Source organism: Helianthus annuus, chromosome 16 (assembly GCF_002127325.2).
Source record: "Helianthus annuus cultivar XRQ/B chromosome 16, HanXRQr2.0-SUNRISE, whole genome shotgun sequence".
Classification (NCBI taxonomy): Eukaryota; Viridiplantae; Streptophyta; class Magnoliopsida; order Asterales; family Asteraceae; genus Helianthus; species Helianthus annuus.
Window position 1 is genome coordinate 195,047,234 of NC_035448.2, and position 26,796 is coordinate 195,074,029.

At 33.9% G+C, this 26,796-nt stretch overlaps 1 protein-coding gene and 1 long non-coding RNA gene across 2 annotated transcripts; one reads left to right on the top strand and one right to left on the bottom strand.

Moving 5' to 3' along the window:
- Positions 1–4,473: 4,473 nt before the first annotated feature.
- On the bottom strand, positions 4,474–18,120 carry LOC110915197 (phosphoglucomutase, cytoplasmic). The gene is made up of 17 exons (XM_035985079.1): positions 17,927–18,120; positions 17,751–17,847; positions 13,529–13,666; positions 13,257–13,370; positions 12,994–13,176; positions 12,817–12,917; positions 12,061–12,120; positions 11,843–11,942; positions 10,166–10,320; positions 9,630–9,725; positions 8,833–8,896; positions 8,660–8,741; positions 7,868–8,043; positions 7,716–7,792; positions 7,496–7,628; positions 4,935–5,051; positions 4,474–4,789 (listed from the first exon to the last, which is right to left on the bottom strand). Exons 2-17 carry the CDS (start codon positions 17,829–17,831, stop codon positions 4,718–4,720), a joined length of 1,749 nt encoding a protein of 582 aa, XP_035840972.1. The 5' UTR covers positions 17,832–17,847; positions 17,927–18,120; the 3' UTR covers positions 4,474–4,717.
- A 1,460-nt stretch (positions 18,121–19,580) lies between these two features.
- On the top strand, positions 19,581–21,428 carry LOC110918453. The gene is made up of 3 exons (XR_002581326.2): positions 19,581–19,686; positions 20,438–20,562; positions 21,276–21,428. It is a non-coding gene; the product is annotated as an uncharacterized LOC110918453 (long non-coding RNA).
- The last annotated feature ends 5,368 nt before the right edge of the window (positions 21,429–26,796 follow it).

Here is a 26,796-nt window from a genome sequence, read left to right on the forward strand (position 1 = left end):
TGGTTTTAAGTTTTCGGTTGGTATTTAAAGTTTTTAATAATAATAATAATTAAATGGAATTATTATGATTTTATAAATAATAATATAAAGTTTTTCTTTTTATAAAAAAATCACTTTATTATTAAAACCATCTCCAATGAGGTTTATGGAGGTGTATGTCGCTTAGCTGGTGTTTAGGTGCCATTCTCGGTTAGGACCAAGAACCGAGAATGGCACAGTTTTTCGCGGAGAAAGTTTGTGCATGTAGACGGTCTATGGAGTTCTGTGGAGAAAGTTTGCGCATGTAGATAGTCCGTGGAGGGAGAAAGAAGAACGTGTGAGGAGAGAGAGGGCCATGTAGCATAAGTGGCTAACATTGTTAGATTTCGGATGGTGTTTGGTTGTCGGGTTTGATTGGTTCTAGTTTTTTCTGATTTTGGCAACATGTAAAAATATCCGTTAGATGGTGTCTCAATGATAGAGCCACGAAAGACAATCTCTAACGGTCGGGTCTATTATGTGTTTATGATAGTTATCCTATGCAAGTGAATGTATTTATGTATGTAATTTGTGTGAACGTTAAAAATATCATGGATAGGGGATTGAGAGCTTGGGCTAAAGAGAAGTCCAGTGAAGAAGCTAGCGTTTAAGGTTTAGAATCAAATCAGACTTATTAGGTCGAACTTGTTTAGACTTGAGCACACATAATAGGTCCAATGTAGGTCACATCTACATTCGCCGATACCTCTTGAACATGAGGCTCTATGCTTTGTTTTGGCTCAATTATATATTGATTATTTTAACAAATCTAGTTTTATATACAACGATTAAGGATTGGTACACACATTAAAATTCATTAATTTTGTTTATCTTTTAGCATAATTTGAGACCCTTGTGGGCCAAAAATAGTAAAGTTGTGTCATTATGTTCCCTATGCTTTTTCTTCACTAATCATCTTGTTTAAGTTTTAAATTTTTAATTAATCTTGGGTTAAGAGCTACAACTATAAGAGTCAAAAGTCAACTCACTCAAATCCAATTAAAAAAAAAAGTGTAGCATAACCTTAGAGAAAACTAGTAAAGCTAAATGAATGGTGTTCATGAGTTAAAAGAATGTATATTTATGTTATTTTATTAGCTTGATAGTCATTTGATTTGTTAGGTCCTTTTTTTAGTTTTTACTTTTACCTTTTGCTTTTGTGAGGCATTATGATGGGACAATTTCAATTGATAACTTTAGACCTTATGATGAACATAAATAATGGTCAATGTTATAAAGGAGCTGTACCATATACACCTTTTCATCATTAAAATTAAGGAGACCATTATATACAAAAACACACACTTAATTTGTTAGAAATTAATAAGCCAAACTCAAGTTTGCATTATAAAGGCTCGTTATGAAACTATTTTCGACCTCACTTAGTTTAAGTTGAGTTCAAACATTGTGAAACTCGAGCATGGGTGAGCTCGTTTACATCGTTATTAAGCCCGTATTATTAATATAAAGATACAAGTAAAAGGGTAGTCAATTCTTAATTCTTATGATGGACAACCATTTTAAAGTGTTGTCGTAATTATTATTTATATTTTGTCACTAAAGGCAAATCCTTTAATTTAGCTACATGATATCCAATATAGAGTTTTAAACTTCGAATTCACTGTTTACTTTTATTAAGCTACTAGGAGTGTGTTTGCGAACTCTTCCCAAAAAAAATCAAACAAATCTTCTAAGGACGCTTTATAAGGGAGACGTTTCTTTTCCATCATGCCTCATTTCATTTGAAGCTAACTTTTTTTTATCGACTAGTTACGGATAAAATATAACGTGAATAACTCGGGTAACTTCAAGCCTTACTGTAGATTTACCTGGTTTTTTCAAAGGGTGATGCTTTTTATGTTTAGATCTATCATATTCATATGAATCTTATCGAGGAAAACGATGGAAATGCTAACAATAACCCTAAAATTATTGTTAATGTAACATGTTATATTATTTGTTACCTAACAACATCATTGATAGAATCAAAGAGAGTCGTATCTCTCTATTAGACATAGGTCACCGTTTAGTACGTTAAATTGGGATAGATGCGTCATTGATAGAATCAAAGAGGAGTCGTATCTCTCTATTAGACATAAGTCGCCGTTTAGTACGTTAAATTGGGATAGATGGAGCGATTCTAGTTGTTATCCAAAAAAAAGTTTTTTTTGAATGACAACGCTTTCTCTACTATTCACCAATATTCTAAATTTTTCACCTTTGCCCAGGATTGAACCTGAGACTAGGGATGGTAATGGGTCGGGTTTGGGACGAGTTTAGGTAATCCCAACCCCAAACCCGATTAGATATGCTTGTCCCAAACCCGTCGGGTTTCTAGCGGGTAAATTCCCATCGGGTATCGAGTATACCCGCAGGTTTCGGGTAACCCATTAATTTTAAAAAGTTTACCCGTTGGGTATACCCGACCCAAAACCCATCGGGTAACTACTAATCAGTTACATTTAGTATTATCACTAAAGAAATATATCAAATAACTATAATGTATACGGGATAAAATACTTATGTGTACAGAAAAAAGGATGTATTATATATTTACATATTTAAAAATATAAAAGAAATTATATCGGACATACAATCGGGTAAACGAGTTTACTTTATCGGGTAATTGGGTCGGGTAAACGGGTATGTGACCAAATCCCAAACCCGTGAAAAAAATAAAAACTAGTCCCAAATCCGTCCCAAACCCGATTAACTGACCCCAATCCCCTCCCAAATGTGTCGGGTTTTAGGTTTACCCATCGGGTTTGGGTTCGGGTTCGATTGCCATCCCTACCTGAAACCTCTCTCTTAAGAGACTATGCCTCTACCAAGTGAGCTACCACCGCATTGACAAAAAAAAAATTAACTAACATTAGTTTTTCAATTATTAATTAGCAAATTTTGTATTTAATATGATAAACTGGTAGGGTTGGACACAGTGGCGGACCCAGGATTTTATTTCAATGGGGTTCATTTTCGGGTCGGTCCTCGTTCGGGTCGAGTTAAAGTGAGGTTTGAACTAGATTTTTTTTAAAAAATAAGAAAAATGGGCTTATCAAGGATTGAACCCATGACCTCTTGGTGGAAAAGAGGGAGATTTACCACTACACCAGCTTTCTTTTTATTTTTATGGTGTCCACCTAATTGTATTTATGGGGTCCATATACAATTTAATTATACCGAATCTACTATTTTTTTTAAAAGATTGGGGTCCGGAGACCCCGGTGGCACCAATGTGGGTCCGCCCCTGGTTGGACACCAATACACCTTCAACCCTTATTGGTGCATAATTATAGATGTATATGAAAATAAAATATTGTGGAGTTGTCTTGTGAATGAAAGTGATAGAAGGAGAACATAAAAGCACAAAAAGAGGGTTTGGGGGGATTGAGATGAAAACAAGTGAAATTTTGGAAGGTAGCATGTTGATGTGATCGATTTCTGAAGGGTTGTTTTATTTCTCTCACGGGTTGGCGATCAGTTTCCGGCCTTGAATCAACCCCTATCGTTCATATTTTATCATCAAACTCGTGATTACACATTCTTAAACAATAAATATGTACATTATTGAGAATCTTTATATGAAAAGTTAGCAAATATGATCACGGTTTCAATCGTAGTTGTGGATTTATTAACATTGGCGTCAAGGATTTTCACGAACCGTTTAAACCTACTGTCATGTTGTATTCAAACCGGATCAACCGAACTTTTACTGTCCATATGTTTTTAGAACATATAACTATGCATATGTATCATCATCTTTAACCATCTTTATCCTTTAGGTTTTGTAATATAAACTAATGATTTTGGAAAGAAAAAATCAGTTCAAACCAACAAAACCATTCAAACTGAACCGTTAAATCGCCAAACTAGTAAACCCGGCCATATATATCAAGAAACAAAACCCAGCCCCACCTGTTTGGTTAGTTATTCTCCAAAACCATAGTTAACAGTTCAGTCTAGAATTTTCATCAAAACCAGGGTCGGACCTATAGTATAAGTAACCCAGGTTTAAGCCTAGGGTCTCTAAGAAATAGGGCCTCCGATTAAAAGAAAAGTAATAGGCTAACTATTAATATTAGTGTAAACTTATTGTTTTAGATTTGTTTGATTTCCTATACAAGCAAACCACTGTGTTATAGTTGTGTTAGATTTTTGCTTGGTTCCAAACACAGTAATAATCGAAAGAAGGAAAATCGGCCCCAAAATTCATTTTGCCTTAGGCCTTCAAAAAAGTTGGAATGGCCCTGGTCGAAACTATAAACATCTCTTCAATCCACGTAAACAAAAGCATGAGAAATTTTTTCTTTTAATGTTATGTGGCTTCTGGAGTCTGGTGTTGTAGAAATATCGAATATTCGAGATGATTATTGGTCTTTTTTGTTAAACACTTGAACCTAAGTGAATAGGGTGTCAATATTTGTTTCACTGATGACATTCCTAGTCCTACACAACTGATACCGAATCGTTTGTCAAGCCTCGTATGAAATAAAATAGCCGTAACTTCAGGACATTGTTGGTAAATACTCTCATGATACAACTGAATTATTAAGGGCAACAAAAATTGTAAATCTTCAAACATTTAACAAACTAGACATGTGATCCCGAAAAGCTAAACTTTATTTCTATAAGAGCACTCAAAATACATACCCTGTAGGCGACAGCGACAGCAACAGCGACAGCATGTATGTGTATTTATTTATGTAATCACAGTGGGGGCGGAACGACCTGTGAATTCTTGCATCTTTGACAGCTTTAGTGCAACCTCCACCTGTGACCAAACATATGACCAGATGTTAGTAAACATACAGCACAAAAACATACTATATTGGTCAAACCTAGGTAAATAGAGACGAGCTTGATGACTATAATCGGACCCACGATAAAACATATATACATCAAACAAGATGATTTACCAGAGGAGCAAGTGCTTCTTGAGAATCTCTTCCAGTTTTGGATGAATCCTTTTCGTATTGCTCGATGTAAAGACGAATTGTGGCGCCTTCTGACCCCGTCCCTGATAAACGGAAAACCTACAACACACATTTACACACAATCAGAAAGAGTTTCCCAGAGTTCTAGTTAGTAGTTACCAACATAATAATTTTCATCTTAAAAATTTATTTACTAAATAATTATATAAAAACAATGATAATTAAATGGGGCAATCTAATCTAAATATTAATAAAAGACTACAAATAATGCCACATGGCATTATCTTCTTCAACCACATAAATTTTATTTATATTTATTTAATTAATTAATATATTTCTTTTAATACTAATAACCAATATATATAAATATCACTTATCTTTATTTTTATCCTTATCTTTATTTTAACATTCATAAATCCAATTAATAATATTATAAATATCTAAATCTAATATCAAATAAATTATTAACATTCTTTGTTTTAGACCCTTTGTTTTTTTTACTTATTAATAATATTACCCAAAACTTAAATACTTTTGCAATTTAGACCCTTTGTTTTTTTTTACTTATTAATATAAGCTTTTCATCTTTTCCAATTTAACCCCAACTCTTTTTAATTTTCAATTTTGTTGCACCATACTTTTCATCATTCCCAAGCTTTTCGTTTCGTTCTAAATTTTGTGAGTTAACGCATTGCAACGTGTGTGTGGGGTTCAACATTTTTCGTATATTTTTCCCGTTTGGCCCATCAAAACACATCTATTTTTCTCCGTTTGACACGTTCGTCGCAACGCACGGGTCCTGGATTAACTTAGTTATTTTTTCTATGTTTTACGTTTCGATTTAATTTCTCTGCAATGAGCGTGCGTAATTCAAAGATTTTACGTCTGCTTTTCGCTCAGCTTTATTTTTTTCCGTTTTTATTTATTTTGGTTATACGAGTTTTCCGGTGTTGGTGATCGCTGATAATGGTATAGCCAGGGGCGGACCTATGCTGTCCCGTGGGCGGGCGGGCGCACCCCATGAATATTTTTCGGTTAGTGTACATGCGTGATGTGTTCCTTATGAAATTTTGACACCGCACCCCATGAAAAAAGAAAAAAAGAGTAGAAGAAAGAAAAAAAATTCTGGTTAAGAAGTTGCAGAGCATAAGAAGAGATGAAAAATAAAGAACTTGAAAGTTGGGTAAAAAGAGAAAGCAGGAAGATGACCCTTCAATGTAATTTAATTATTGCACTCATACTTTTCAAAAAAGATTAATGCCACAGTGCCACTCATCGAAAACTAAAACTGCATTGAGTACATTTACGTTGAGAAATGAAACGGTAATTTTTCATATTATATTCAGTTTAAACAATTTTAAAACATGAGGAAATCATTTTAGTATTAATTTATTTTTTCTATTATCACTCATAAATTTTACTATTTAAACAATTTTAAAACATGAGAATCGTTATTATTAATTACTTTATATATTGTCATTAATCAAATTTTACTATGTAAACCGTATAGAAATCATAATTATTAATTTACTTACTATATTATTATTCATTAACTTTTACTATGCAAACCCTATAGATTCATTAACTTTTACTATGCAAACCCTATAGATATATTACTGCTCTTTTATTTTACCTTTTTTACTTTTTTTCGTTTTGCTGATATGTGTATAATTTATAATTTAAACTATTTTAATATCTTCTTTAAAATTAAATATACATAGTTTTTATTTTTAAATGATTTATTACCATGTATATATATAAGTTATACTATTTATCACCATGCATAGTATTTTCATTTTTCAAGTGTAATAATGTTTGGCGTGCTTGCCTTGATAATATGAATTTTATGTTGAATGTTGGATTATCCTTTTTAAATATGACCTGACCCTCCGACCCGCTACGAACCGAAAAATATTATTTTGTACCCAGAGACATTCAACCCTTAAAAATTTCCCGCACCCCAAAAAGAAATTTCTGGGTCCGCCACTGGGTATAGCATTGATACTACTTGACACAGTTTTACGACAACCGCTGCAACGCATGGGCTTAATACTAGTTTATATATACCCCTACAAACTTGCAAAATATCATATATACCCTTGCAAAATTATAAATATCATATATACCCTTAAAAAGTAGTTGAAATATCATATATACCTACATCATTAAAAACAATTTAATAAACGACAATTTTTACCCTTATTTTTCTAAAACTTTGAGATCTCATAAATGACCTTTAACTTCAAATATTACATTTACTCATTTCTAGCTTAATTCATTTAGCTTAAATATTATATATGAAGAATACTATGGTTTATGAAAAAAAAAATAAAAAAATTCGGCATAAATGAAAACTTTAAGTTAAAGAAAAAAGGGTAAAAAGATTACTTACTAGATTATTTTTAATTAATTGGGTATATTTGATATTTTAACTATTTTGTAAGGTCATATATGATATTTTTAGTTTTTGTTGGGTATATAATATATATGAAACTTTTCAAGTTTGTAAGGGTATATATGAAATTAATCCTAATTAAACTCACCAAACGTGAACCGTCTTCAAATAAATAACGAATTCCCTGATGCTTAGAGATTGAACCGTCAACAGGATCTTTGTATTCAAATTCATCAGCACTTGCAACATTCGCCACATCAGATCGTATTCCTTTTATGGTTCTGCACAAGAAAAACAGTTGCAGTTTCTCATAACACATAGAAAACGTAACAAAAAGAATATACATCTAAAAAAATCAAGAAAATTACTCGTTAATGTCACTAATAGAGGATTGCAACTTGACCAAGTGTGCCATTAGTTCTTTTGCAGCACCTGCATCGACATTCTTTATAACAACAAAAGTATTCTCATCAATATGAGTGTCAATTATAAATCGGGAATTAAATTTGCCAAAAAATACCTCGTAATCATAGCGAGTGTAGTAGTGGCGTCCAAAGGTAGCCCAGTGCTGTTTTACAATGTCTTCAACAGTTACAAGGGTCCCACTGTTAAGGTTGTCCTTGTTTTTATGAGCAAGAATGGATAACCAAGCCAAGACAGCCCAGATTCCATCCTTCTCACGGATGTGATCCGATCCTATAGAATGAAAATGCACATTTGAGTGCGGCCCACTTAATTAAATAAACTTTAATTATATTTATGTTTAAATTATTGTTTTTTAAAGTAAGGGTATTGGTCATTGCACACCCACTTAACTAAAAAAACTAACCCCCATCTTGGGATCAAGGTTGTAATTTTAGAAATGTGGGGGCTATAGGTGAAATTTCACCAAACCAAAGGGACTATCCGGGCATTTTTATCGTCTTTTTTTCTTTTAGTTAGCAGCATGAAGTTAAAAAAAAGGTGAGTACACGGATGATCCTTGTGGTTTACCAAAATTTTGGATTTGCTCCCTAGCTATCTAAAGCTTACACAGATGGTCCCTGTGGTTTTCACTTTGTAACACATTTAGTCCCCGGCTTTTTCCGTAAGTACATGAATGGTCCCTGTGGTTTGCACTTAGTAACGCATAGTCCCTAACTTGGACATGCTAAAACCTTTAGATTTGTTGGCTGGGGACTAAATGCATTACAAAGTGCAAACCACAAAGACCGTCCGTGTACTTTTGGAAAGTTAGGGACCAAATACCAAATTTTGATAAACCACAAGGACCATCCGTGTACTTACTTTAAAAAGAAAAACAAAACTTTACCTGTTCCGAAACTTTCTTCACCACAAACTGAACATAATCCAGCATCCATCAAGTTACCAAAGAATTTCCAGCCAGTTGGTACCTGAAAAATAAGAAGGGTTATTTTTTACTTTCAAACGATGGTCCAAGCACCTAATTATAAACGTATAATAATAGTGCATGTGCAGAAGTACCTCAAAAAACTTCAAGTTCAAACTTTTGGCTACAACATCAAGAGCAGCAGACGTTGGCATACTCCTACGTGCAGAAAAATCACAATAACAAATCAAATTTTGTTTACATTGGACTCAGACATAAGCGATTAACCAATTGCATGAAGATGCAACAATATAACATTAGTAATTAGGGGTGTGCACAGTTCGGTTTTATGGTAAAACTAAAACCGTAACCGAAATGTTCGGATTTCGGTTTTTTTCAGTTTTAGCAACGGTTCGGTCCGTTTTTTTGGTTTTTGGACCAAAGTTACATAAGATTCAAAAATAAAAAGTAAAATCCAAAATTTAATAATCTTTCTAAGATGTTTACGTTTAAGTTACTATATTTAACCTTTTTAATTAATATTGTTCACATAAACCTAACCGTCTAATCTATTTGTATGTTTCTCTAATGCTTTTATTATAACAATTTCTTTTATAACACTTTTGAGGATAATGTTCTTTTTGTAGGCAATAGATAAACCATTTCAATTATAAATAAACATGAAAATATTTTTATTATAAAGACTTAACATTCAAAAATAAAATTAATAATTCTTACTAGCATGAGTTAACACTTAAATCAATTTAGACTAAATATATGGATTGTGCGTACTATTGTAGCTTATCGGTTTTTTATGGTTATTAAAAATGGTTATACAAAAACCAAACCGAAAATTTTAGGTTATTAAAAATCCGAAAACCAAACCAAACCGAAAAGAGGGATCAGACAGATATGAAGAATTAAGCTAGTTTATATATGATAAAAAAGTAACCTGGCAACACCCTTTAATCCAGATGAAAAGTAGGGTATAGATTGGACTGCATTGGCGGCAATGATAGCAACAGAATCTGACGGTGTAACAAAAAACCTGAAACCGCAAAAAAACATATACATTTTACATATTTACCAATTAGGACTCTTCCAAGAGAATTGTAGTTGTTTACATCCATAGTTGTCAATAGCGGCTATAGCGACCGCTATAGCGATCTATGTAGCGAGGCGACCAAGTGTCGCTATCTGAGTCATAGCGACCAATAGCGTGAATAGCGACAGTTTTTTTTTTTTTTTATGTAAATAGCAATTAGATATAGCTATAAAATAGCTGGATTTATAGGTTTATGTTAAATATACATGTAAAATAGCATATACCAGGATATTTTGATGTAATATACGTATAAACACATTCTTAATTCTTTTTCTAGTGTATCGCGCTATTTATAAAATAGCGGTCGCTATTCGCTATGTAGCATATAGGTCCCTTGTCGCTATTAACAACTATGTTTACATCTAAAGTAAATAAGAATTTACCTTTTACCAAGGATCATGTTCCTATCAGCATCACCATCAGCGGCAGCACCGAATTCCGGTGGGTTACTATCAGGGTTTTTACCCAATCCCATTCTTGCTACCAGCTCTTTTGCGTAAGTAAGGTTGGGATCAGGATGTCCACCACCGAAATCTTCCTGCTTGCATCTTACGAATTCAATAAAAAACAAAGTAGGATACAGAAATAGAGGTGACAAGATGAGCAGGTTGACCAGGTTGTGTAATGAGTCGAAATGGGCTAAAGTTGAAACAGATCATTTTACATATGGATCCTAGCGGACAGAGTGGGATTGTTGACCCACAATCACTTTACATCCATCTTTTCAAATCTCTTGTAACAACATCAATGATAATAATAATTATTTAATAATAATAGTTAATAGGAAAATTGGTATTGAATAAACCAACCTTCAACCAGTTGGTAAATAATAATCCAGCCTATAGAATTGGTATACAATAATCCTACCTATCAACATGTTGGTACTCAATGAACTTTCGTTAATTTTTTTTAACTGAAGTTAGTTTTTAAGTTTTATTTATTACACAAACAGTCCCTGTAGTTGTAATTTACTAGTTTTAACTATTTTATAAACCTCAAATCGAGGAAAAGGAGGATTTTCGAGTGGTTTTTTTGTTTCATAAAATAGTTAAAACTAGTAAATTACAACTACAGGGACTGTTTGTGTAATAAATAAAACTTAAAAACTAACTTCAGTTAAAAAAAATTAACGGAAGTTCATTGAGTACCAACATATTGATAGGTAGGATTATTATATACCAATTCTGTAGGTTGGATTATTATTTACCAACTGGTTAAAGGTTGGTTTATTAAATACCAATTTTCCTAGTTAATATACGCATTAAAAATAATATTTTAACAATAACAATCTATATCTGTGAATAAGAGACTTTAAGAGGTTGTAAGCATTAAAGATAAGACTTTGGGCAACTTTCAACCCGCATAAAGCTGCAAACGAACCGAACAGTTCGTGAACCATTCGGCGGGAAGTTCGTTTGTGTTCATTCTTTAATAAATGAACGAACACGAACAAAAAATTTCGTTCATTTAGTTAAATGAACAAACATGAATAGAGGCCGCGTCCGTTCATTTATGTTTGTGAACGTTCGGTAACAAGTTCGTTTATGTTCGTATGTATTCGATAGTTTGCTAGTGGTTTTATTTTTATATTTTATTTTAATATTTCAAAATTCTGAGAAATAAAACATTTAAAAAGTATTAGTGATTTAGTGTATTATATATTATGTTCATGAACAAGCGTGTGTTCGTTTGTTTTCATTTATGTTCATGAACATTAGTTTGTGTTCATGAACGTCCGTTCGTCACCTAAAATTAACAAACTAACATGAACACGTTCATTTCCTTAACGAACGAACAAGAATAGAAAATCTTGTTCGGTAAGTGTTCATGAACAATACGTGAACACATATATTTCCTTAACAAACAAACACGAACAAGTTCGTTAATTGCAGCCCTAAACCCGCGTGACTCATTTGACCATCTCTCCTGATTTGACTACTTTGAGATATAACACAACCGGAAAACGACCCCTTTCATAAGTAAACGAGTCAAGTTTGTCACCTTTAAGTTTGACTAAAATCAATGAGCAAATGATATAAGATTAGATGAGCAGAAATAACCTTGGGAACACAGTTCAATAACGAGCTCTCTTTTGCACCAAGCTCCTCAACAAATATACGTTTAGCATAAGCTCCAGCAACTCCATGAAGTGCATCATAACTATTAAATAAATTAGTCAAAAGATTCAATGATAGTTGATAGCACAAATATATGGAAACAAAATATATGCTGAAAGTGAGAGAGAGAGAGAGAGAGAAAGCTCAGAGAGAGTACACACCAGAAACTAAATTGTGGAGAGGTAATTAGCTTTTGGATGGACTGGAAATCAAAGATCGATCTGAAAAGAATTCACTAAACAATTAGTAAATGCAACATTGATGTCATTTACTAAACTATTTAGGGGTGTTTTTAACCGAAACCAGAATAAAACTAACCCGAACAAGATGGAACCCGGAACCCGAAAGTAGTAATCGGGTCAGTAATTCGGTTAAAAAAATGTTAATCGGGGTTGACCTGATTAACCCGAATTACATAATAAATGTCAACTATATTTATACATACATAATAACAGAGAAATTACAAATTTCCTCCCATATGTTTTGTTTTTTTTTTGTGGTGAACATGAAGTTTTATTTCCTTGTCTCGCTGGTTGTTTGACTAAAAAAATTCGATTCAGTTAATACGATTTGACGTTTTCTTTTTAGTTTACACGATTGGTTGATGCTGTTTGGTTTTATGCTTACTGTATTTGACGTTTTTTAAGTTAATATATATGTTTAATGCATGGGTTTGAACAAAATATCATATTAGATATGTTTTTATTTGACATTTTTTTTGTTTTTTACTTGATAATAATCATGTTAAGTTAAATTGGAAAGTATGCATTGCAATTTGTATTTAAAAATCTGTATACTGATTAACCCAAAATCGATTAACCCAAATAACCCGATTAAAACCCGAACAACACCCTTAAAACCATTAGTAAATGCAACATTGATGTCTAATTTGATTCTTTTGGCGAAAGCAAACTTACTTCATCAATTTCACATAGTCACTTGACGAGTCGAAAACATCAACGTCAAATTGACCGTCAGGACCTGAAAAGTTTGAAACTCCAATTGCCGAGATATCCACCTGCATACACGTTTCAAGTATGTGATCAAAATGATGTATGTACAATGTAACTTATAGCTTAAGGATTCAATATTACATCCGGTAGGCCTTCTGCGATAAAATACTCCTTTATTGTTTTAGTGTTCTCAAAGATTTTGTCGGTAATTCCTTCAGGTGCTGGCCCACCATTTCCCATATTGTATTTGATTCCAAAATCCTCATTGGGACCACCTGGGTTGTGACTGGCTGTCAAAATAAACGCCCCGTTTGCTTTGGAACCCTAGAATATTTAAACAAAAAATAGTTAAGCTAATACTCATTATGAACCGGCAAAGAGAAGCTTAAAAAATATAAACTTACATCAGCCCCAACTCGTTCACGTACAACTGCTGATACAGCAGGTGTGGATAAAAGTCCGTTTTGACCAACCCAAACACGTCTTACTCCATTTGCAGCTGCCATTTTGATAATAATCTGCACTTTTTACAATGAACTTCATTGTTATGGCTAGAACATTACTGTTTCTCGTCATTTTTAACAAGAATCTATTTGGTTGTTCTGAAGAGATAATTTCAAGAAGTAATTATCGTCATTAGATATTAGTTGAATTAATTAAAGGTTGATATAAGCACCTGGATCGCATCCTTTGAGTAGTAACGACCATCACCGGAAACAACTAGGGTAGAACCTTTAACGTTCTCCGCAGAAAGAGCGTTAAATGTCGACTGAACAAAGTTATGCAAGTAATGCGGTTGGGTGAATACTTTGACCTGAAAATTTTTAGGTCAAAACAAGTTAGTTTAAAAGTTACTATGAAGCAATGTGTATCATGTGCAAATAACAAAGGAGCATGTCAAATGAATTGATTTGGTGACTTTTCTTTGAGAAAGAGGTTACAATCAGCAAGTAACAAAAGTTAGCATTACAGTAATTTGACAATAACATTGCCAAAAAGTAATTTCTAGCAACATAGTGACATACTATACATTTTTAATCATTCTTAGTAACGTACTAACCGTCTCGTTCTCATTAGATACTAAACAACAAATAGGTGCAGATAACAACCACATTTTTCTATAATCCAATAAAATATTTGTATGTGTGCATGGTTTCTAACCATTAGATTTCAAGTCTATGAAGTTCTTTATTTTTCGTCTTCTCAAAACAATAAAAGATACTGCAAAGATACAAAATATCTAACTTATAAAAAGAGCATATATAACTTGAGATTTTTGTTCTTAAACTTATATATAAAAGTGACCCAAATGAACCTCTTTTCAATTCCATCAATAGCCAATTCTATGTCTATTGAGTCAATTTTAGTTTAGAAGTTCAAACTGTTGTCTGAGACCCTACATACGAATGTCAACTGTTTGTTGAGTTGTTATAAGATATGGCTTACGTAGAGGTCCTATCAATGACAAACATGACCATTGACCAATAAGCATTTTTACTGACGTCTTTTTTAGCAATTATCCATCTTTTTTCCCTTCTAGGAGATTAACAACATCCCAAGATTCATTCATGTTTAAGTGAGCCTTCTCGATACTACTATATGGCATTTCTACACTAGACTATTTGGAAATAGAAGCAGAGATATAGGATCACTTGTACAGACTTTTGTACCTTCTTCAACAAGAACAATCAGTTGACTCAAAACAACAAATGACTTTTTGATACTGATATTTTATATCAGTGTTTTTACTTTGAACTGCTGGTTACTGATATTTTATATCATCAACAAAATTCGCCTTTGGGGACATTGCTAGACTAGTGGACTCTGTAAACTATTACTCTGTATCTTGAAAACAAATGCCGGTGGACTATGCCACCGACAAAAGTAGCCCTTCAACTTCAACCAATGTCATTCTTAATCCCATCCTCGTATTCTGCCTTTTTTTCATACGTGCACTCACAACACATAGAGAGAGAGGGAGAGAGTTGTATAGGGAGAAGCATAGAGAGAGGGAGGAGATTGGAGCTTAGATAGTAAAGGAGGCCAGCCACCCTGTTCTGGTAACCACAGACGGCATCACTGGTGCTACGGCGGAGCCGGCCGTACTTTGGCGCGTGGACCATCATAAAACGATGACCGGAGGGTGAGGAGCCTTCAAACTCCAATTATGTATCTTTTCAATTTCAACCGATGTTTCCTTCTTGCTTCTAATGAAGGCATCTTCTCCAAGTTGAGTGTGTGCTTTCTAGAGTTTCTTTACCTTATTATTGTTGATTCTACTAGATTTGGGGGAAATTCGATCCAGTCGCTCATGCAGCTCATGTACCCTAGGTCACATGTTTGATTTCTGTTGACAAAATTTCTTCAACCTAGCTTAAATTAAGGAAACTAATATGTTGTATTTGCAAATGAGCACTTCCACAATGGTTCACCACATATCCATATATATGTATGAATGTCATGTCGTTGATTTAGGTGAACATAGGTAGGTTTATTCACTCATGGTGTGTATAGGTGGTGAGGGTGATTTCAGCTAGAAATGTAGGCACCTCGGCGGTGTACCGCCGACCGGCGCCATTGCAAAAGAGTTGAACCTCTGTAGTTGCCGGTGGCGCATTTACCGCTGCTGGAGGAGTCGAATGAGAAGCCAACACAGCCCAGAGGCCAGGCCGGTGGAATGAAGAGAATGTATGATTTTTTAGACATAGTTTAAAACCACCACGGGCGAGAACCGGCCAGCCGGCACAGGGTTGGATTACCGGCCAGGCTAGATGGGTGCATTTGTTTTCCATCATGATTGTTGTGGCTGAGACCACCGAAAAAAGGAAAGTACGGAAAAAAAAGAAGATGAAGATGGAGATGGTTTTGAGCACCATTGTTTCCGTGGATGAACAGAATGCAATGTTTGTGAGTGAGAGGAGGCTAATTCAAACAACACTCCACACTCCTACACTACTTTGTGTTGGGTTTTCCTTATATGTGTTAAAAGGTATTAGAGATAAAAGAAAACAGTTCGATGGATTAAAAATAGGGCAAAGTTAGCTATGTTTATTTGGTCATTGTGGTTTGATTTTAGTTTGATTAATTTTTCAACGTCGCGATATGTTGGAGGTTGTAATCTGTTTGTTATAGCCCTGAAATTTTAATCGACACCCCCTGAAAACGTCAAAATGATGATTTGACAACTTGATACGTAAAAATGGACGGGTGTGGGGTACTTTTAACACAGCCCTTCGTCAATACAAGATTTATACTACAACTTTAGAGATAGTAATCTTGGATTAATTAGTTTTACTTTGTGAATAAACCTGATACAATTTAGACAATTTATTGGAAAAAGAATTGTAGTTTGACTTCAGAACTGTAATCTTAAATTTTGTTTGACTTTTGAGGTCCAACCTGCTACAGTTGACTTTAGTGTCAAACCTACTACATTTAGACAACTCCTTATAAAAAGATCTGCACTTACACTTTCATGATATTAATCTTGAATTCATTTTGACTTTTTATTGAAGTCAAACCTTCTACATTTAGTGGATTCCTTGTAAAAAGATTCATAGACTTCAGGATAGTAGTCATAAATTGGGTTTCACTTTTTTTGAAGTCAAACCTTCTACATTTAGTGGATTCCTTGTAAAAAGATTCATAGACTTCAGCTTTGCTTACATAGTATTTCCATCACTCACCATATGCAAGACAATGATCATAACCCTAGCAGTACAGATATCTCAGGTTGTGACTTTCTGTTTTGTCAGGTTTTAAGGCCGGATATGATATGAGATGGTCGTGGAATGTTGGTGTTAAGTCTTGAGTTGCCTCGCCCAAGAGACGACCGTGATTTTGTGAATTTATTCACATTAAAAGTGTTCAATACTTACGTGAATACACGGTTTTGCTGCAGCAAAGCGCAGCAGGGCAAAATCCTAGTTGTAACCTAAGCTTTTACTTGTCATAGCATTAAGGAAGAGTATTCCCTATCTTGCCCAATGGTTATTTACATGACCTTCCCTGTCTCAAACATCTTCTACAGCCACACCATTTGCCGCCTGTTAAACCTTGACTACTCAGTTTGAGATTTCAAGTCCTAGTTGTAGCAGTAACTTGTTTCATAAAATTAAATCTCTTCTACCTTGATTCTTTACAATAAAAAATTTAGTTGACGAAGACAAAGTTGTAACAACCACTTTGAAGGATCTGATGAGATTGAAAATGTCTCAAGGGTACCTAACAGTGTGACCATTTCATATGAAAGCAATTTGCTAACTATTAAAATAGCAGCTTCATCTGGCAACTAGATCGTGTTTTCTGATAGTCTTCTGTTGTTCTGACATCACTTAAAATCTTAAGTGGAGATTTAAGGTGTGCATGTGAACACAGGTTTCTCATAGAAAAATCTAGCCCCCCTCAATGACCCAAGTTATCCAATTAAGCTCTTAGAACTAGAAGAAATTACATTACATATATCCTCCTACCAGCATGCCATCATCAAAGTCAGCTTTATAATTTTAAACGTTCAATCAGAGCATTTTCAAAAGTTCAAACTTAAATAATTTTTTATATTATTAGTAGATCATATCAACTTTCAATTGTAAATCAAATCAACTTTCAATTGTAAATCAAATCCCTAATTTAACCCTAACCAAAATCCATGCTCCAACACAGCATCATATCATGTAACACATGCAATTACAACAGATCCGTGCACACGAATACAGATCAATCACACACCAAAGCTCAACCACACGATCTAAAACAACGCCACAACCGCAATCCGATCTCACTTTAAACAGGCATCAATAACACTAAACATTTATCACCAATGAATATAAAAACATGCACCAGATCTACGCCAACAGAAACCTAATCATTTCAAAAACGAAGAATAGAAAGAGATGAACCTTCTTCCTGAGTCCAGAAGTGCCAGGCTTTTGGCCTTCAATCGGCGAGGTTTCGACGCGATTAACAGTGAAATTCGCCATTAGTTAAACTGTTTTCCTGTAATGTTAACGAATCAATAGTCGATCGAACAATACATACACACACATATATATAGAAGATAGAGAGAGAGATGCTTACAGAGAGAGAGTGTGTAAGAAGGTTGGCGAAAATGGAGAGAAAGTGAGTGATGTCGGTTCTAGAGAGAGAAAGAGAAAGAGGAGTGAGATATACGGAAAGACGTGGCGGTGGATATTCTGTTATTCGGAACCGCTGGGTGGTGATCTGTCAACCAGATCTGAGAGACATTGTTTTTGAGTATTGCCCCCACGTCCGTTGGATCTACGGAACAAAATAGGTGATTGTTTTTCAAATCAATGAGCGCATCATCTTCAATGGTGTTGAGGTTGAGGTGTCTAACTTACATCATTGGAGGGTGTGGTCCTTGACCAAAGTCTAGCCGTTGAGTCCGAATCCATGGACCTCGAGAGACCTAGGGTGTGGGTTTCACACGTTATATAAGAAGGTGTAGCGTGAGGTGAAGGTTTTGAATGTTTTAAAGTTGGTTTGAAATCTAATGCGCCATGCTAAGAGCATGAACAACGTGAAGTCAGCTCTAGTGTCTAGATGACGAGGCAGCCACCGCACGAAGTTGTTGGAGGTTGCTGACTGGGCACGGTTTGGAGGAGGTAGTCCGCTCAAGCGGACGGGTAGGGTTTGGATTGTGTGGGTACTCACAATATATATATAGGGTTAGGTTAACGTACAAATGCCCTTATCGTACATTACGTACGCTACAATCTCAGCCGTCTGATCATCTTCTCGCATTGAATTCGCATGTTGTTTTTTTGTAACAATTTCGCATGTTGGTTTTTTAACATGCGATTTCATCAAAAATACCACATGCGAAATTGTTACAAAAAAACAACATGCTATTTCATCAAAATTATCACATGCGAAATTGGTACAAAAAAACATGTGAATTTATCAAAAATTATCACATGCGAAATTGTTATAAAAAACATGTTATTTTATCAAAAATTATCACATGCGAAATTGATACAAAAAAACATGCGAATTCATCAAAAATTATCACATGCGAAATTGTTATAAAAAAAACATGCTGTTTTATCAAAAATTATCACATGCGAAATTGGTACAAAAAAACATGCGAATTCATCAAAAATTCTCACATGCGAAATTGTTATAAAAAAACATGCTATTTTATCAAAAATTATAACATGCGAAATTGGTACAAAAAAAACATGTGAATTCATCAAAAATTATCACATTCGAAATTGTTATAAAAAAAAAAAACAACATGCGATTTTTAAAATGCGGGAAGATGATCTGACGGCTGAGATTGTAACGTACGTAATGTACGATAAGGGCGTTTGTACAGAACACTTTCCCTATATATATATATATATATATATATATATATATATATATATATAGGGTAGGGTTCATGCGAGAACCACCTTTATTGCGAGAACCGCGAGAACCAATGTGAACATGGGGCAATTTTGTAAATAACAAAAAACTTTTAAAAAACTCGGTTACCTGATTCCATTTACAATTGGACTTCAGTCATAAATTAAAGCACATTTAATAAAAACTTTCACGTCCACTCTCTCCAAAAACTCTGATTAGATCCAGATCTCTCAACATTTCTAAACCTTCAAGCTGAATCTCTCAACAATACTCAACAGTTCGTCCCTAAATCTCTCAACAATACTCAACAGTTCGTCGATTACACCATCGTCTCGAATACATCATCACTTCACCATCATCAGTTCACCATATAGAAGCAGTTCACCATATAGAAGCATCGAAGCATCTGGATCGAGATTTTATATCAGATTTGAGATTTTACCTGCAGATAGTCATATAATCGAGGTTAGTTCCCAAAGTTCGTCCAAAGTCAGTCGTATAATATATATTAGGAACATAATCATCGATATCCATTCGTAATTAGGGCAAGGTGATTATAAGCATTGTGGATTTTTAATCTGTTCGTAATTAGGGCAATGTGATTATAAATATAGATGATTTAATGAGTGTGTCATAGTGAATTTGAGCAAATAAAGTTAATAATATCATTCATGTGCATAGTGAATTTGAGCAAATTTGTTTAGGATACGTGTAGATGATTTTGTGTAATTAGTATATGTTGTTGTTGTTGTTGTTTTAGGTAAAGCACATGTGCATAGTGAACTTGAGCAGTTTTCTGTAAGATACGTGATTACTTTAATATGATGGTGTTATTGTTTCATGCGATGCACATGTGCATAGCAAATATGAACCATTTTGTTTAATATACGTGTTTATGATTATTTAGTGTAATTAGATTATGTTAATGTTGTTGTTTAAAGTGATGCATATGTGCATATTGAATTTGAGCCTATAACATTGAACTTTACATATGGATTGATTTTAAATATCATTATTAGAATATGTGATGCACATGTGCATAGTGATTCAAAAGTGCATAATGACCATGACATGTGACGCACATGTGCATGTTGATGAACAAAGTGTATATAGATGCACAAATGCATATCGTTTACGATGATGAAAAAAGGTGTTTAATGCACATACTAATAGAAATTTCATGTTTGGTTATATTATGTTTCAACTATTATCGTAGGTAAAAAGCTAGAAAAAAAACGAAGAAAATAACATTTGTGTTGAGATATAATGACGAAGGGGCAACAAAACTGCCGGATGATAAGGAAGGTGAATACAAAAGTGTTAAACGAAAAGCCAAAAAAGGTTGGTTATTAGTCAATGATGCTGTTGGTAGTATATGCACACGTGCATCAAATTGTTACTTTCATTTTAAACGATGTTGTTTGATGTCATGTGCAGTTATTGCAGGAGAAATAAATACAAGGAATAGGAATAGGACAAGTAAAAAGCACAATGTTGTTTGATTTGTTGAGTGTTAGGGTCTTTTATTGAAGCAAACCTGTTGATAAGGTCCATCATGTTAATGCACATGTGCATAGCTTTACACATATGCATATCTTGCCAGATTAGTTTAATAAGGTCAATCATATTGATGCATATGTGTATAATTACGCACATGTGAATAATTTGCTATAATAGGTTAATAATGTCATGTAGTTTGCCATAATATGTTAACAATGTCATTTATAATGATGGACATGTGCATAGTTTGACAGAATAGATTTGTTACTAATTAATGTTAAATATGATTGGTCGTAGTAATACGAAATTTGATTTGGTAAGGGTTAGTTTTTTACTGAAGCAAACCCACTTATTAGGTCAGTCATGTTATTGCACATGTGCATATTTATGCACATATGCATATTTTGTCAGATTAAGTTAATATGATTGTATTACGGCATATGCACAAGTGCATTATTACTTTAAAACATATACATTGTACATATTGTTTGTAAAATGTTTATTGCACATGTGCATACATGAAACAATTGATGTACTATATGTAATGTATGCAGGAAAAATATATTCAAAACTGCTCATGGATTGACAACAAGGACATATTTGATGAATAGGTTGACATCTCGGAAAATGATAGACTAAGAGGCGTTGAAACAGGAGGAGTGTTGGAAGATGCTTAGTAAATGGAAAGACGAGCAGAAGGTGTGAGGTTGTGAACTAATGCAAATGTTATGTGTAGGTAGTTTGTGGACATGGAATACAAAAGACAATGTTTGTTAATATATGATGTATTATGTTGTTTGGTAGAGAAAATTTTGGTACTACACATGTGCAAAGATTGATATAGCATACATATTCGTATTGTAGTATTGTATAATGTATTACAATGGTTATATTTGTTAATTTAGGATGTAATATGTTGTTTAGTATAGTATATGCCGGTGATGCATATGTGCAACAATGATTGTTGCTCGGATTATGTGATTCCTTATGATAAGGGTGTTATATATATATATTGGCTGTTACACAAAAGTTGTGTGATAGTGTATTAATGTTGGTAATGCACACGTGCATTAGTAAAAAAACAATAAATATGTTAGTAATGAATATGTGTATATTTTGAAATATTATATATTTGTTCATATCATATTACGTATGTGGTACCCTATTACGTATGGGGTACCACATTACATATGTTATGGTACCCTATTACGTATGGGGTATCACATTACATATGTTGATGTATATGTAAAGGAAAACGGATTATATGTAGTTAAAATATCCAAGTATGCACATGTGCATTGGTCGAAACAATAATAATATGTAGTGAAACATTAAACATGTATGCACATGTGCATTGTTCGGAACAATAACCATGTGGAGTGTATGTGGTACCCTATTACGTATGGGGTACCACATTACATATGTTGATGCATATGTAAAGGAAAACAGATTATATGCAGTTAATATATTCATGTATGCACATGTGCATTGGTCGAAACAATAACAATGTGTAATGAAACATTAAACATGTATACACATGTGCATTGTTCGACAGGAAAAAAAATGAAAATGTATTCTAGGCGGGTAATTAAACGCCAAAAATGAATCATCCCACCTCCCAAAAACACCAAAGTAAACTCCATGTGAGCCACCTAATATGAACAAATAAACCGCTCATAATGAAAGTCCAAAACAAATAACATGACCCACCCACGCAAAGTGAATACCATATTCCTAATCCGCACAAAATGCACAGATAAAATAAATAATTATTTTTATTAAAATGCACAGATACAATTTACGCCAAAACAAACAAACCAAATATGTACTCCTGTTTAATTAACATTCATAGTTTTTCAAAACTTGTTCAAATACAATACCAAGCTAACTCAATTTCTTTCTTTTATCTTTAAACTAATGTTAAAATAATCTAGCGCTTTGCGGCGGGCAGCGATGAAGTGTATCATCATCATAGACATTGTTCGATTACTACTAAACACATACTGATGCAGATATGTTTCTCTTCGGGTATACAATAATACTTGAGACATAAAACATTTAGAGAGAGCCCGCTTAATTGAAGCATCCTAAAGATATTGTGTTCCAATATCTGATGTCAAAAGTGTTCCTCTAAAACATCTCTGATTGATGCACCTCGAGTCTTGTATCATAAAGCTCATCTAAAAAACCATAAAAAATAGAAAGCCAAAAGAGTAAAAAATTAGCATGAAAAGCATATACTCACACTAGTCATATATTATTTAGTACTTGCACTTTAGTACCTGCAATGTTAAGGTTTTCATTAACTGTAAAAGGTTCTTTCTTAAAAACAAAAAATAAACGAATTAATAGTTTTCCATATAACTGAAACTTCTAATTATGGTTCAGTAATAAAAGTGAACCATTCACACACTCGTATTCCCTCTTTTTTTTTAAAAAAAAAAAAAAGAAAAGCTCAAAAGATCATAGTGAACTAAAATCGACCTTACCTAATATGCAATGAACGAGGAAAGTGTAGAGAGCTCGGCTGTTGAAACCTCGGGACTTCTTACCAATCTCAAACATTAAGAGAGGAAATGCAAACACGGCCAAACATTATCTACTGTTTTATTATGTTATGTATCTGACCTGTTTAATATGATATATATGTATACTTTTGTACTTAAAAGGAATAGAAAAAAGAAACAGAATGTTAACAATAGATCACCTCACAGCAGACTCCCATGTCCCTTCAGCCATGCACATGAATGGTGATACTCTGAAATCTGGTTCATCTCTGAGTGTTGAACCCGATTTCATCCATCACATACCTACAGAACCGCATACGTGTCAAAATAAAATCACACTTTCCTACTAGGCTACTACTAAGAGTAGTACAGGACATGCTTGATATTCTATTCAAATGGGCACAATGTCGAACACATCAGTGGCATTAGTTTTGTTTACTGGCCTAATTCAAAACACATCATGCCACCGTCACCACTATCTCACACCTATGGTCACCACTTTCAATAGCCTCCAACAGCCCTGGCATGATGTAAAATAATCATGTAAATAAAACTTAAAAACAAAGTAAACAGTAAAGATACATGTGATTAAAAACATAAACTAAATCAAGCAATAATATAATTAATTCAGATTCAATAATAAAACATACTCACATGAACTAGCTGTGAACGGTGGTTAGTATACTGAAGTATGTCAATGATGGAGTTATAGTCAGAGTAGTTGTCGTTGTGGTGGTGGGTGTGATGTGTTAACATCGATTAGGTAGCCACGGATGCCGCCGTGAATTGGTAATGGTAACGTGCTGCACATGTGCAAGATGTAGATTATTGGTGATGGTTATAGGGTAATGGTAAAGTGTTACACATGTGCAGGATGGTGTATTTATACAATAATCAAGTCCAACAATCGAATTGCATCAGCAGTTCTCAGTTCTCAAGCATAAGCAATTCTCTATAGTTCGTCTCGATTACATCAGTAGTTCGTCTTCGTCATAACGATAACAATACACCATAAATTGTTCGTCATATGGATTTTACCATCAAATGTTTCAAAATTCGTCGTATAATTGAGGTTAGTGCTACAAAATTCATATTATAATCGATATTGTTGTAGTAAGAACATAATCATAGATCATATATTCTTCATCGATTCGTAATCGAGTATTCCATTCGTAATTAGGGCATCACGATCAGAATAATCGAGGAGTGTGGCACGATTAGGGTTACATGAGGAACAATGGTAGGATAAATGGCATGATTAGACTTACAGGAGGAACAATGTATGAGGAGGATCATCAGATGTATGAGGATCGACACATGATGAATCAGAAGATGCCATATACCACCGTAAACACTGTGCCGACTGCCATCGCTGTGAAATATGTGAACGGCGACTACCTCTCTGCCGTGAACGCCCTTTCGCCGCCGTGAAACCACCATGGACGCCTCTCTGCCACTTGTGAAAACTGAGAACTGATGAAGCTCTTGAAACCCTAAAACAGAGAACAGTAACAAAAAAAAGGAATGTGCGTGTTTTATCATAAACATATTATAATTACAAAAATGCCATGTGTTCACACTGGTTCTCGCGGTTCTCGCAATAAAGGGTGGTTCATAACGGATCTTTATCATATATATATATATATATATATATATATTAGCATAAAAAGTGGGGTATGATGTGGAGGTCTAGAATGGTTTATTAAAGTAGGGTTTCGAATGGTTGTGGTTTGGAGTAATGTAGCCTGAGGCAGTCTGTTGGATGGACTTGGTCCATTGTTGTGGGTGCTCTAAGGTGGAAGTTTTTGGTGGCATGAAAGTCTCACCATTGTAGAGTGGGAAATCTTGTAAACTTTTCTGCTTTAAAATGAAGAATCCATCAGCCATCGCATGTATTGACAGCTACAACAAAGCCTGATTGCTCATGAGTGAAATCGGGATGTGTTTACAATTCTGAAAAGACGATTGCAATTCTTGAGAAGTTTGAACAATCCGTATTCTATCTTTTCATTTGTTAATACTTCAATTTTCGTTTGTTACGCGTGTTACGTATGTCAAAGGAAAAAAAAGAAACTAAACATGTCAACACCTAGTCCTTTATCCCTACGTCGCTAATGTCTCATGATTAAAGTCGATGTGCGATATATCCCTATGGCCCAGGTCCACTACTTATGTCCTCCAACCCAATTCCAAACAAACAAATCTGGCAACCTATGACATGCATGTGTGTATAAAAGTTGCGGACCATATTTTTGGAGGGATCTAAGCCCTAGGTGCCTTGGTAATAACACTAATGGGGTGACCCCTGTTAGCACGGATAAGTTAGTTCCATAAGCATTCACAATGAATTCTCTATCCATATTCATATATTTACATTAAGAACAACTACTTTTATCTCTCTTTTCCAATTAAAATATTAAATACTATTTTTATACGTTTATCATTACCTTTTCTCTTTGTTTCACTCACAACCATTTCTAAAAATATTTAAAAATTTATAAGGTTTTCTCTCTCTATATTTTTTTCATATATATTTACAGATGAAGAGCAACTTTTTACTATATTTTTTCTTTCCTCCACTCACAACCATTCAAAAACACTAACAATCATTTCTTATAGTATAACGAAACTCCCTCATATATTTTTAAGGTTTTCATAGTGAATACTCTAATTTACGTATTTGAAAAGTAGATTGCATTGATTACCCAAGTAAATAATCATTTGTTGTATCCCTCGAGCAATTGGATTGAGATATTCAAACCATTTTTCAACTATGTACTGCAACAAAGGATTCTTGCCGTTGTTTCACATGGTGTCCTATTTGTGTTTGAATGTCTTAAGTATTTGATTTGAGACAAGAAACAAGCACCATTAGATTTATCACAAGAGTTAAACCTCATGATTCATGAATGAACTCTAATGTGAGAGTAAGTAAGAGTAATGTGTAGAGATGCATGAAACGAGAAAGTGATTGAATAACATGAAACAAGAAAGTGATTGAACATTGAATGGTTACATTTCCTTTGAGTGGTATGATATGCGCATTGTTCTTATATTGTATTCCTTTTCACCTACTATTGCAGCAACGACGAAGTGGCTCGTCACACACCCTTTTGTGTTAGATGGCCAATTCGATTTAAATTACCGACATCCACGTGATGTACTCAACTTATCTATACTATATAATAAAAGAAAACTGTTTTGGGACACTTGTCATTCTCTCATTTAATTGATTAAAATTATTAATAATACTAAAAATAATAATATTTAATCTAAATTTAAACATTATAAAGAACCAACATGTTTATGCATATATGACTTGTAACATTGGTTTAGGGTGTTTTTCAAAAAAAAAATTGAAATTTTCCTTTTTAACCCTAAAGTTTTAATCTTTGACAATTTAAGTTTAAAGTTTTAATATTTGTTTCCTTTTAACCCTAAAGTTTTAATATTTGACAATTTAAGTTTAAAGTTTCAATTTTGGTAATTTAACCCCTTTTGATTAATTTGATTTTTCACTTTTAATTCAAAAGTTTCCATCTTATACAATTTAACCACTTTGATTAAT